This window comes from Dama dama, chromosome 23 (assembly GCF_033118175.1).
Source record: "Dama dama isolate Ldn47 chromosome 23, ASM3311817v1, whole genome shotgun sequence".
NCBI classification, from domain to species: Eukaryota; Metazoa; Chordata; class Mammalia; order Artiodactyla; family Cervidae; genus Dama; species Dama dama.
The window spans coordinates 69388457-69401716 of NC_083703.1; the positions used below are offsets into that span (position 1 = coordinate 69388457).

The following is a 13260-nucleotide window of genomic DNA, read 5'->3' on the forward strand; positions in this document are numbered from 1 at the left end:
CCTAGGGTGAGAAGCAGAAAACACATTTAAGGCTCAGATACACACACACACACTCACCACACACTCAACGGAGAGGTCTGCCCAGACTTGGGCTATTTCTCCATCAGCCAGGGAAGGGGTGAGAGACCCTCAAATTGGGTCGACTCTTGAAGAGGCAAGAGAAGAAAAGTCAGGCGAACGCAGAATCCTCTAAATAAACACCATTTCCATGGTTTTAATAAGCAAAATAGGAAACCATTTTAATAACCAAAAAACAGAAACCAGTCTGAATAAAACTACAATAGACTAGGTTTTAATATTTTCATATCATAAGCAGGGTTTGAAATTGATCCCTTATTGTACATGAAATAAAAACAATTTCTGTTGTGGCAAATTTGATTTCAACACAGTTGAATCTGTAAAAACCGAAGCTCGTTTCCAATGCAGGACAAATATCCACAATATTTAAAACTGCAAGCACCATGCGGTTTATACAATCTTGTTATTACTGTTAATTTATCAACTAATACAAACTCAAAAATGCATCCGGCCAGCAGCGCCAGCAATTTCAAATGAGAACTAAAAAATACGCTTTCATTTTGGTATTTTTGTCAGTGCAACTTAAATCCTCTTACTGACCTGCAGGGGAGAAAAAAAGTAATAATAAAGAAAAACACCCAGATCTTCCCTATAACTACTATACAACTGAAGGGGTGGGGGAGGGGGTAACACCACCAATAACTCGCCCGCCATCTCAAAAGCAGGGAAAGAAAACACACATAACATATAGCTCTAAAGAACGCACTTGAAAGTTGCAAAATGTCTTGCCAATGTTGGGGTTTCTGGTATTTTCTGAGTGTGGTGGTTGGTTCAACATAAGTTGGGCGGTTGGGGCTGGTGAAGCCGACAGCCCTAGGAGCTCTTTGGCCCCAGCAATTAGTGCCAGCACCAGCCTGGAGGGTTTCGTGGGGACCCTGGGAGTGATTCTGGTTGCAATAAAAAGCAAACAAGACCTGTTTTCCTTTCTTTTCTTGTTAGGGGTGTCAATTGAGCCCTAAAACCAGCTGACAGGAAGACCCGGGTGTGAAACTCTGCACACGCTGGTACTCAGCAGTTGCCCTGCCCTGGTACTCAGGAGCTGGGACCCCAGTCCTCTTTCTCCCACCAAAAACAAAATTGAAAACTAAAACAAACGATGAGGAAGAGAGGACTAAAGGGGTTGGGGGAGAGGGAGAAAACATGCAACTTCCAGGGGTGCCCCAAGACAAAGTTGTTTTCTGATGCAAATACCCAGAACTTTTTTTTTTTTTTTTTTACTTAACAAAAGAAAAAAAAAGCCATAATAATAAACCCAAACAAAGACACTCCACTTGCTGCCGCGTTCTCTAAGCGATTTGGCGGGGCGGGTATTTACAAGCCGACAGCCGATAGACTGCAACCGGACAAGCGGCCGCCCGCCGGAGTTTCCGAACTGCGATCCTTCTCACCCAAAGAAAACAAGGGGGTTATGATCCATGATCAACAACATGCTAAAGTTAAACAAGAAAAATGGTACAAAATAGAAATTATTACCATACATGTCCAGCATGCAGGATTAATATTTTTAATGCAGATTTTCGTATTTTTTTTCTATATAATCGAGCAGGCAATAAAATTGATGAGATTTGCGCGCAGAACGTCCTAACTGAGGCCCGCGTCTCGGGGCTGAAAGCCAGTGTTCTCCGGACCCTGGAAAAGACAGGTCCGCCTCTGTCCTTCCTTCGCTCAGCCTCGCCTCGCGCCTGCCGGAACGGGCCGCCAGGGTCCCTTCTCCTTTCCTCTCCTCGATGCTCTGTTGCTGGGCTGGATTACGCTCCGGACTGCGAGGCAGCTGCCCCGGCTTAACGCGCAAAAGTTCAGGAAGCCAGGAGTCTCCAGACGGCCTTGGCGACTCCTCGCGACTATGCCTTGCCGCCCTCCAGCCTGGAGAAAAGTTGCTCTGGGACTTCCCACCCCCCTCGCCTCTCTCTGGCTCTGCTCGAGTCTAGGAGGCGGCGCTGGCGCGCGCCGCGCTCGCCTTAGCCAAGGTCCCCTGCCTGCCCGCGCGCCCTCCCGTCGCCCGCGTCCCGCGCGCCCTTCCTCCCTCCAGTCGAACAGGTCAAGGCTGGGGCCGTGGCAGGGACAGGGTCCGGGGGAGTCCGGGGTTTGGGATACGGGACGGGAGAGTCCGGGCCGGGGCAAGGGCGGGGGCCGGGAGCGGCCACGACTCACAGAAAGAACTCGGGAGAGGAGGGGCTGTCGCTGGTGGAGCCCGCCTCCCTGAAGCCGGAGTTGGCGAGTTTCTCGCACTTGACCTTGTAGGCGTCTCTTTCGCGGGCCAGCCGGGACACCTCCTGCTTAAGCTGCTCCACCTGCTGAATGAGCTGCGTCTTCTCATTCTCCAGGTGGTGTTTCTGCTGGACGCGTTTATACCTGCACGACTGGGCGTAGCCCCGGTTCTTCAGGGTCCGCCGCTTCTGCTTCAGGCGGATCACCTCGTCCTTGGTGAAGCCCCGCAGGTGGCGGTTCAGCTCGCGCACGGACATGGACACGAGCTGGTCGTCGGAGAAGCGGTCCTCCACGCTGCCGCTACCACCAGCCGCCGTCGCCGCGGCCGCCGCGTGCGGGCCAGGCCCGGGGTGGCTGGTGGGCAGCTGCTGCGCGGGACTGGCCGCGCTGGACGGCGGCGGCGACGCTTGGTGGTGGTGGTGATGATGCGGGTGCGCGTGCGGGCCCAGCTCTTCGTGAGCCACTCCGGGGCCGGGGTACGCGTGGTGCGGATGTGGGTGGTGGTGGTGATGGTGATGGTGCGCGCCGCGGAAGCCGTCGAAGCTCTGCAACGGCTGGGGCACCGGGTGCGAGCCTATGAGCGCCTCCACCGCGTCCTCGGGCGTCAGGTTGAGCGCCTCGGGGTTCATCTGCTGGTAGTTGCTCGCCATCCAGTACAGGTCCTCCAGGTGAGTCTTCTGTTCGGTGGGGCTGAAGCTGGGCGACGAGGGCACCGAGCTGCACGGCGTGCTGAGCGGCGTGGACGACACGGAGCCGGCTGGCTGCAGGCGCGTGCAGGGCCGGCCCGGGCGCTCCGCGCGCCCCAGCGGCTCCTTCTTTACGTCGAACTTGAGCAGGTCGAAGTCGTTCACGTACTCCATGGCCAGCGGGCTGGTGGGCAGCTCGGGCCCCATGCTCAGCTCCGCGGCCATCGCTGACGCGAGGCGCAGCCGCCGCCGCCGCCCGGGAAACTTTGCGGCCGGCCGGGACGCGCCGAGCCGGGAGCGGGGGCGAAGAGCGGCAAGCCCGGGAGGCGAGGAGCCGAGGGCGCAGCGGGCCGGGGCCGCCGGCCAAGCCTTTGTCTGGGGACGCTGCGGCGCGCCGGAGAGTCCCAAGCCTGCCTGCGCCGCCCCAGAGCTCGGGGCTGTGGCCGCGCCGGGGCCGGGCCGGGCCGGGAGTGGGTGGAGAAGCGAGCGGGGCGCGCGGCCGGGCGGAGGGGAGGCGCCGGGCAAGCGCCCGCCGCTCGCTCTCTAGCTCTCTTGCTCTGGGGCTCTCTGGATCGCAGCCGCTCGCAGCCCGGCGGTGCAGCTGTGCGGGATCCGGCGCCGCTGCTGCCTTTTATCGCCTCCCTGATGTCACCGGGGCGCGGGGGCCCGGGCAGCCCGGCGCGCTGGCCAATGGCTGCACGGGCCCCGCGGCCGGGCGGCGCAGGGCGGGGCGCGCCTGACAGCTCCTCCGCCCCCCGAGTCAGCTGACTGGCGGCGCGAGCAGCGGGAGAGCCGCCGAGGCCTGGCGGAGGGCTGAAGCCGAGAGGGACCGCCGGCCCGGGCCCAGCCCCCACCCCACCCCCTCGGTGTCCCGGCCCCCGCCCGCTCGCCTTCCGTGCGCGCCCCCTCCGCGCCCCAAGCAGGGCCGCCGCCTCCACCCCTTCCTTCGCGAGCTCTCCTCCCTCTTTACCATTGGTTCCCCCAACCCGTGTCCCCCAAGCCCCAGAGGTTCAGAATGAGCGCCGGGACGACACCTCTCGAGTCCATTGTTCCCAAGCGTCCCCTGCTCGGTGGGAGATGCTCCGTGTGCCGCGCGGCCGCGTGTGTGCAGTGCGTGGCTGTGTTTCTGCAGGTCTGCGCATATTTGTGTGTTGGGGGGGCGGGGTCGGGACTCCAAGAGTTGTGTTCAAATCCAACTCAGTCTCAGGGGACCCTCCTCGAGGCCAAGCGGGAGCCGTCCCCCTCCTGGCGGGTGCGGCGGCCGAGTCCCGAGATCGGCCTCGGTTCCCCGCACACCCCACCCACAAATGCACGAGATGAAGGGAGCAGGAGACGAACTGGTCCAAAGGTTCCGAAGCCCTCTCCCCAGCCAAACGCGGAGAATCCACTGAGTTCTCCGTGGCTGGGCACTGAGGCCAGTGCAGGACGGTGCTCCGGGTGGCTCCCGGCTGCTGTGAAACCGGCCCTGTTTTTGTTTGAACGTTTTGTAACGATTAAGCAGATCCCGGCGTCAGCCGGCGGAGAGGCTCAAACAGGCATAAAGTGCGACTCCAAGTGGCCACTGTGCGCAAAGACGCGCCGAATCGCGGGGCCCGCAGCGGAAAGGCTCGGCTGACCACTCGGACCCAGCTGGGTCTTCCCAACCGGCCCGACCCAAAGCGGCCCGGAACGTAGTCTGTGTGCGCACCGGAGCCCAAGACAGTTTCTTCTAGAGCCACGCACAGGTTCTCAGTTCGGTCCTCAGACTCAGCCCCGAGTTCCGCGCTGATTTCCCTCCACGAAACTCCGCGCTCTGGCTCCGGGGGTCGGGGGTCGGAGGAGCAGGGAGGGATGCCTGGAGGCGGCTCCTTGCACGGGAAGGTCCTAGGCCGAATTCGACGGATGACCGAAAGCGGAAACGCCACTGCGAGGGGCCCCAGGGTTGTCCGATGAGAAACCAACCCCGAGCGCAGACGGAGACCCCTGAGCGCACCGCACTGAAGCATCCAGACCGTGCCTGGGCGCTGCGCACCTTCTCTGTCGGGTACAGGGTGGCCCGAAATATGAGCTCTGGAGACCCCGGCCCGGGCGCAGAAGCCGGATAAATCGCAAATTCGCTGTAACCGGAGACACGACCCGCCTCCGGCGTCGCCTTCTGCTCTTCGGCTTTGCGAGAGCGCAGCAAAAGGCAGGAGAAGCGCGCACTGGGTGAGTGTGTCCCGGCCGCCGCCAATGCAGGACCCCCCCCCCCTCCCCGCAAGACCGACGCCACGCGTAGGGTCAGGTGGGCACGCTCATGCGGCGGCGGCCAGATGTGGTTTTTTAAGTGTGAGAAGGTAAAATATTTGCCTCCAGTTAATTTTGAAAACTCTGTTCTCTTGTGCCCACGGTAAGACTGGAGTGAGGTGTGACCCTGGCCGCCCATGTTTAATAAAATTAATATATTTGAACAAAGACTGGGACAGCAAGGTTTGGATCAGCAGCTGTAATGCTGGAAGAGCCGGTCTTCAGTCCTCTGCGCGAAGCGTGCTCTCCGCAGAAACGTTTAGGCTGTTTCCCAGGAGAGTCCGGGCCGTGCCGCCGCCCCGCCCCTGCTCGAAGTTGGGCGCTCCGGACACGCACCCTGCGGGTCCCTGCCTCGTTCTCCGGCAGCCAGAGCGCACTCAGATCGCGGCTGTGCAGGGGGACTGTTCGAGGCTACACTGGGTCGGCCTTCTTGGATCTAAGCAGACTATGGCTCAGGCTCCTGGCGGCCAGAGCCGGACCCACGCACGGGGCTCTCCCGGGGACAGTGAATCCTATCCTTCAGCTCCCTCCTTCGCGCGGACACTCTGGCCTTCTGCGAGCGCACTAAGGCTGCCCGGCCGGTCTGGGCCCTCCTGGTGGACCCTCGGGTCTGTCTGACCCTCACTGTCGAGGACCCAACCTGAGCTTCAGGAGTGTGCCACGTCGAGGCCCGAGGATTCCTTCCGCCCCAGCCCTCTGGGTTCTAGCCTCCTGCTCGCTTGTGGGCGTCCTGCGGCGCTCTACAAGCGTCTAGAACTCGGACTTTGTCCGGGCGGTCGCGTTCCTCTTTGTCCCTGAGCCTCTGTTTGCCGTTTCGGTCCCTCCCTTCCCCTGGGCTCTGGCTTAGCTGCTTCGGTACAGTTTCAGATCCACCTTCCCCAATAGCCAGTCCCTCCTCTATCCACCCTGCACCCAACCACCTCCACCAAAAACTTGGAAACTGGATAAAAGTGAAGCAGACCAGCGTGTTACTCCGGAGTGAAAGCCAATGCAGAGCAGCCGACCTCACGGGGCAGCCCGGCCTCCCCACCCTGGCTCCTGCTGCACTTTGCGGTGGGGTCGCGGCGCCCCAAACCCAGATGGCGTCCTTCCCCTGCCAGCCAACGCGGGGGCCTCCTCTCCGAGCCCGGGGAGCGGGTTGGAGGGCAGGGGGGCTGTAAGGATCAGCGCGCGGGGATCCCCATCAACACGTACCAGGAGGCTACACTCCATCCCTGAAAGATGAGTGGGATAGGGAGTGAGGAGAAGAAAGAAATAAAAGAGAAGGGTTGGTGGGACTAGTGGGGCGTCCAGGAGGATACTTGAAGGGAAGGAGGCCAGGAGACACCGGAGCAGTGCGCCCGCTGAGCCCGGGCCTCCTTTGAAGGAAAGCCAAGCAGGACTGGTGGCGGCCAGAGACCTCTTCTGAACAGTTTGCTGTCTCTAACCCCGCAAACTATAATTTGAAGTTTTCACCCCTTCTCTCTACCCACCCCAGGTGGGGTCAGAAGCGATGCGTTCTGAGCGCACCACCTTGGGATTCTTCAGCTTACAGATGGTGATCAAGGAGGCTGTGCGCCTCCGAGCCACAGCGGAGCCTCCGGGCTCCGGAGTGGGGATGGACGAAAAAGTTATTCTTTAAGGGAACTGCATGTCCACCTCCTTCTGCCGGGTCCCAGGTTCTCGGCGCGGCTCCCTCAGCCCCTCCCCAACCCACCGGCTAACCCGAGAGTGGCCCGCGCGCTCTCCGGTGCGCGCCCAACCCAGCGCGGCACTCCCTGCAGCGGAGTTCAGCCCCAACGTGCATCGTACACTCGTCGTTTCCAGAGGGCTGCAGGTGTTTGGTGTGGGAGTGGGCGTCTCTGTGCGTGCGTGGGTGCAGTGGGAGGCGGTGCGGGAGGTGTGTGTGTGTGTGTGTGTGTGTGTTGGGTAGGGAAGCCCGGCACAGGGAATGCTTCGAATCACGGAACCGGCAACTCTCCGCCTCAGTGCCAAGAAGGTTGCAAGACGGTACTATCCCGGGTCGCCAATCGGAAGCCAGTGTTTCCAAGGGCCCCAGGGTGCGTTGTGCCCGGGACGTACCTGAGTCAGGGGATCCCCCAGGAGTCTGCCTTCTGCGTTTGCATCACCCTGATATCGGATCACCTGTCTCCTCTAAGGAGCCCTGAAATGTCCGCTACGTTTTGCGAGGCCCATTGGGGAGAGGAGATTCCTTCGCTGGCACTCGCTCTGAGTTACCTGAGGTCTTCAGCTTCCAAGAAGAGGCAGCAGATAATGCTCCCTTCCTCTCCCTCTTTCCCAAAGGCAGCTGTCAGTTCCACTGTTCCCTGCTGCACACAGTGGCCGTCGAATTCCAACCCCATGCTTCCTAAAAGGTATTCTTGGGTTTCTGGGTCTCGGTGGCCTTATCCATCCGAAGGACTCAATGGGTTCCAGTAAGAAGTCAGAGTTACCCCAACTCTGCAGAGCCTTTTCCCAGCTTCCTTCCCTAGGGTCAGGGACTCCCCCCACTCCCCCACAACCCAGACTCACGCTGGGAATGGAAATGTATCATTTAAACTGTTTTACCTGCTTCTTTTTACTTCGTTTTAATGTGAATTCTAGAAAATTTTAAATTACACACGTGGCTTATATTCTCTTCTCGTTGGACAGCATGTATTAGACGACCATTGGGCGGTATGGCTTCCAGTATGTGCTGAGTTGCTCAGTGATGTCTGACTCTTTGCAGCTCCTTGGACTGTAGCCCACCAGGCTCTTCTGTCCATGGGATTTTTCAGGCAAGAACATTGGAGTGGGTTGCCATTTTCTCCTCCAGGGGATCTTCCCAACTCAGGGATCAAACCCACGTCTCCTGTGTCTCCTGCATTGCAGGCAGATTTTTTTTACCCACTGAGCCATCAGGGAAGCCCCGCTAACTTCCAATATAGACGGGATATTTAATAATAATATCCATACCCACCTGTACAGAGATTCTGAAAGCCTTTATCTTTCACTTTTTCCTTCAGTCCTCACCACTCTATAAGGTAGGTAGGCAGGTAGGTAAATAAAGATGTATAGCAGTGTCCAAAGAGTTTTAGCAACTCATTCAGTCCCCACAACTGCCCTTGGAGATGGGGAGAATTATCACCACTCTACACAAAGAAGGAAGCTCAGAAAGGTAAGTGGTTTCTTTAGCAACACAGCGGTGATCAGTTGGAGCTTCATGCCCTAAGTCCAGTGCCCTGAATACTATGAAGCACGTGGTCTTGACCTTGACTGGGTGGCAACCCAGAGACCCAGTGTCAGCACAGTTCTTCAGCTGCTCTCTGGGTCAGGATTTCCAGCTCTCTGGAGACCTGGTGGTTCCTTTCAGGTCACGGCTGAGCCACTAGCCTTTGCCAAGTCTCTGCCAAGAGCTCAGTTATCCAGGCAGTGATGAACATGTCCATCCTCTGGTCAATGGCACTCAAACATCCTTGAGCTTACTCTTGCTCTCTTTCCTCCTCCCTGAGGGATGGGGCTGGAGGATGGAAGTTAGAAACTGGGGCAGGATGCAAGCAAAGGAGAGAGAGTTTGCAGAGTCTTTTCCAAGGTCCTGGCCTTTGATAAAGGACAGCCTGACCTCTAATCATGGCCTTAATCCTTCATCCTACCTCTGTCCTGAGTTGTATCATCAGCCTGTTTGACCTTCAGCCCCCATCCATCCATCCCTATGGTGGTGGTGGCATGGGGGGAGATGGCTCGAAGCTGATGAGAAGTTCATTGTCACTCAAGGCCAGTGAGGAGGACCAGCAGGGCTACTCCCTGCCCACTCCCTCCCCAAGACCCTGAAGGACAACATTAGAGACTCTAGAACCTCATCATTGCTCTCCAGGGCTGAGTCTTTCATCCCTTACTTCCCAACCATCACTTAAGACCTCAGTTTCTCTGTCCAATGCCTTCACCCTCATCCAAGCCACCCTCATCTTTTGCTTAGATGACTACAGAGGTCTTGGCTCAGACTTCTGTTTTCTCCACAGTGTAGTAGAACCAGTTTTCATGTGAATCTGATTATTCTAACTTCACCCCTCCCCCGGGTTTAATTACAGAGTCCTTCGACACTTGGACAAAGAACTAAACTCCTTAGCATGGGCTTCAAGCTTTTCCTGAATGCCCTTCTCCTCTCCCATAGTTAACAATCATTCCTAAACCAATCCTTACCCTTTCTCTCTAGAGCAAGGACCAAGTCAGGAGAAATCTGTTTCATCTGAGTGATTCCATCCCACCAACCTCCCCTCTTCCCATCTCCTCTACCTGGATGTTCTTCAGGGGTCCAGGACTCCAGCTTCCCACCACATTCTCATCAGCTAAGCTTCTGGGCACAGGGGAAGTGGGTGGCACCTTCTCACAGCTGGAAACTGCTGTCGAGGGCTGATGAAAGGAATAATATTGTTTGACTGCATCTGGAGCCCATTCTTATTTCAGCCAGGAGTGACAGTGGTTGCTCCATCTCTTTCTTCCCTTTCTCCTTTCAAAAATGAATTATACGAGATATACAAGCCTACTTTCTCATTGTAAAAAATGCAACAATGTAGTTTTAATATCTATGTCTAGAGCTACCACTCACTTTTTATTTTTACTCAGCAACTTCTGTGTCAATACATCGAGATCTACTTCTTTCTTTTTAACTAATGCACAACAATTTGTCCAATGGATGCCCTGTAGTTTTTTATCCAGTCTTGTATTTATGGACATTTAAGCTCTTTCCCATCTTTCACAGTTGCAAACAATGTTGCAACAAATTGCTTTTTACATGCTCCTCTTTGTATGTGTGCAAGTGTTTCTCTGCAGTAGATAGTAGAGAATGAAATTGCTGGATGGAAAGAAAGATGACCACATTTGTAATGTTAACATGCAAATTAGCCCCTAAGAAGATTGGCCCTTTTGAATTTTCCACCAGAGATATATGAAAGTAACCTGTTTCCCCACAGCCACACCAACAATGGGTTTTATCACAGTTTCTCATTTCTTGTCTCAGTTCTGCTTATGTCTATCCTGTGACTAGTACTGGGAGATGGGGAAAAGGAATGGGCGTGGCTTCTTTCTTCCCCTCCAGGGAGCTGCAAACCCTGCCATTGCAGATAGAGAAGTATGGTGATGATGCATCTATAATGCAGGGAGATCCTCAACAAATGAGCCCTTGGTTCTAATGGAGGGGGTTAGGGGAAGGGTCAGCTGATAAGGCTGCACTTAACTAAGGCTTTGAAGGCTGAGCAGAAATGTATCATAGAAGGACAGGAAGATCCAGCAGTAGGCCTAGCCCAGACAAAGACCCGGAGCAGAGGGACATCTCGGGCATTTGGCAGGCTATTTCAAAGAGGCTATTTCAGGAGCCAACACTTGAAAGGCCTTGAATGTCATGCCAGAGTCAGACCCCAGTCATAGCTAGAAGATCATCCAAATGGGCAGACATTTTTTGTTCATTTGTTTCACTGTTGGACACATCATAGGCACTCAGTAAATATCTATAGAAATTAAAGGGAGCATCACAAAGGTTGAGACAACATGCTCGATTTCTCATTTATCTCTCATGGAGACAAGGTGCTCTCCGTGCCCAGGAATGGGAGTCTGGCTCCATTCTAGACGCTGGAGAAACGGCCCGGACAAGCCCGGCTCAGGGATCCCTTCCTCGGTCTCAGCCCCCAATCCCAGCCCCACGCCAGGTCCCTTTCACCTCTGCCCATTAGAGATTGCTTTTGGTTTCTGTGTTGACAACCCTGTTTCTGTGTTTGGAGCGACTGTTCAGTGCCATTTCCTGATTTAATATCAGAGGCAGCACGGAGCAAGGATGCACAGTTAGCAGTTTTTGCTCCAAGTATTTTTCAAGTTCCCTTTTGATGTAAGGGTTCGGTTTGCAGCTTCCCTGATCTTGCTGAGCAGGGAGGGAGAGATGGCTGAGGCTGGGAGCCGGAGGTGGGAGGAGAGGAGGGGACCCAAAGAAGATTCATCCCATCCAGCTGAGCTGAGAGACACCAAGCTCCTTTAGCTCCTTTCTAGAAAGGGGGATGGCTGAGGGTTCAGCAGAGGCAGAGGGGCGGGTTAAAGACTCTGCTGGCAAGCCTGCTATCACCTTTCTGTGTGGGTGTCCTGGGCTTCCCCAGTGGCTCAGAGGTAAAGAATCTGCCTTCAATGCAGGAGACCCGGGGTCGATCCCTGGGTTGGAAAGATACCCTGGAAAATGGAATGGCAACTCACTCCAATATTCTTGCCTGGAGAATCCCATGAACAGAGGAGCCTGTCAGGCTACAGTCCATGGGGTCACAAAGAGTCAGACACGATGGAGGGACTAATACACACACACACACACACACACACACACACACACACACACACGGGCTTCTCTGGTGGCTCAGTGGTAAAGAATCCACCTGCCAATGCAGGAGACGTGGGTTCAGTCCCTGGGTCTGGAAGATGCCCTGGGAAAGGAAATGGCAACCCACTCCAGTATTCTTGCCTGGGAAATCCCATAGACAGAGGAGCCTTGTGGGCTACAGTCCGTGGGATCACAAAGAGTCGGACATGACTTAGTGACTAAACAACAAATGCATACATACTTTGTCACAAAAACAAAGGATAAAAGAGCTTAAATAAGCTAGTGTGATGAGATTCAAAATACCTGAAAATGAATATAACATTGGTTCAAAGAAAAATTTAGGCTAGATAGAGCTCCCATAGAAACTCAGGTTATTTTAACTGAACATCTACCATGCACAAGGCCTTCTGCAGGACTAAGTCGGGGGACAGACGGGAACTCATCTTCTTCTGGTGGAAACACTTTTTTTCACTATGCTGTGGTCGATGCAGTGATGGAAGCATGGACTGTGCACACACATATACACACATACACACATTCACACACACATATACACACACAAAGAGGCTTGAAAACAAGACATGGAGAGAGACTGGAGTCCCTGAAGGCCCTGAACCCCACCTGTAGGCACCTCTGTGACCTGTTGTTGGGTCTCCTATTTATCTCCACTGCACCCACTTCTGCGAGGGACATGTCCCCTGACCCTCTGTGCCCTTTGGGGCTCCCCTGAGGGACAACTGTCTGATTAGACATGCAAGAGGTTTACTGGGGACACACTTGTGAAGGGTGAGGGATGAGGGAGCAGGAGGAGGCAGGGGGAGCTTCCGACACGGAGGCAGACCTGACACCTAGGAGAGGGGAGGGGTGAGGAAGGAGGGCAGAAGGGGAGAGGTGCGCAGACCACAGCCCTGTTCTAGACAGGTTCAGCCAGGCTGGTGGGGCATCCCTGGGACAGTGCCTCACATCTTGTAGGAAAGGGCCAGCCTCGGCATCACCCCTCTGCTCCATCACTGCCTGAGAGCAATGGAGAGGAAATGTAACCTCAGCTTGAACACGCTGGGGGAGCCAGAGGGGCAGAGGCTGGGGCTGCCAGTCACCTCTGCTCCCAGCAGCAATTTCTCCCGAAGGAGGCTTAAGGAGAGCATTTCTATGGCCACCACACCATCCCAATCAGGGCAAGACCTCCCCAGGGTGGGAAACTAACAGCAGCAAGCATCTTACTGTTTTCTACCTGTGAGGGACCACACCACATCTAGCTTGCATCATCTCAGTAATTCAAGGTAACCTTATGAGATAGTAACTATTATCACCCCCACTCCAATATTCTTGGGCTTCCCTGGCAGCTCAGCTGGTAAAGAATCAGCCTGCAATGTGGGAGACCTGGGTTCAATCCCTGGGTTGGGGAGACCCTTGGAGAAGGGAACAGCTACCCACTCCAGTATTCTGGCTTGGAGAGAATTCCATGGACTGTATAGTCCATGGGATCACAAAGAGTCAGACACGACTGAGCGACTTTCACTTTCCATCCATTTTATAGACCATGAGACTGAAGCTCAAATAAACAAAATCACTTGCCAGCAGCTGTAGCTAGCGAGGGACAGAAAGAAGATTCAAAGTCAATTTGACTCTAACCACTGCGCTAGACTGCTTTGGCCAGGAGGAGACTTGGAAAGGGTAAGAGGGAAGCCCCTATCTCTCTTTCTGCTGATCTCC

The 13260-nt window shown here is 55.4% G+C and overlaps 1 protein-coding gene across 1 annotated transcript; it reads right to left on the minus strand.

Moving 5' to 3' along the window:
* Positions 1–270: 270 nt before the first annotated feature.
* Positions 271–3562, minus strand: MAFB (MAF bZIP transcription factor B). Its single transcript, XM_061127279.1, has one exon. It carries the CDS (start codon positions 3195–3197, stop codon positions 2226–2228), a length of 972 nt encoding a protein of 323 aa, XP_060983262.1. The 5' UTR covers positions 3198–3562; the 3' UTR covers positions 271–2225.
* Between the last annotated feature and the right edge of the window lie 9698 nt (positions 3563–13260).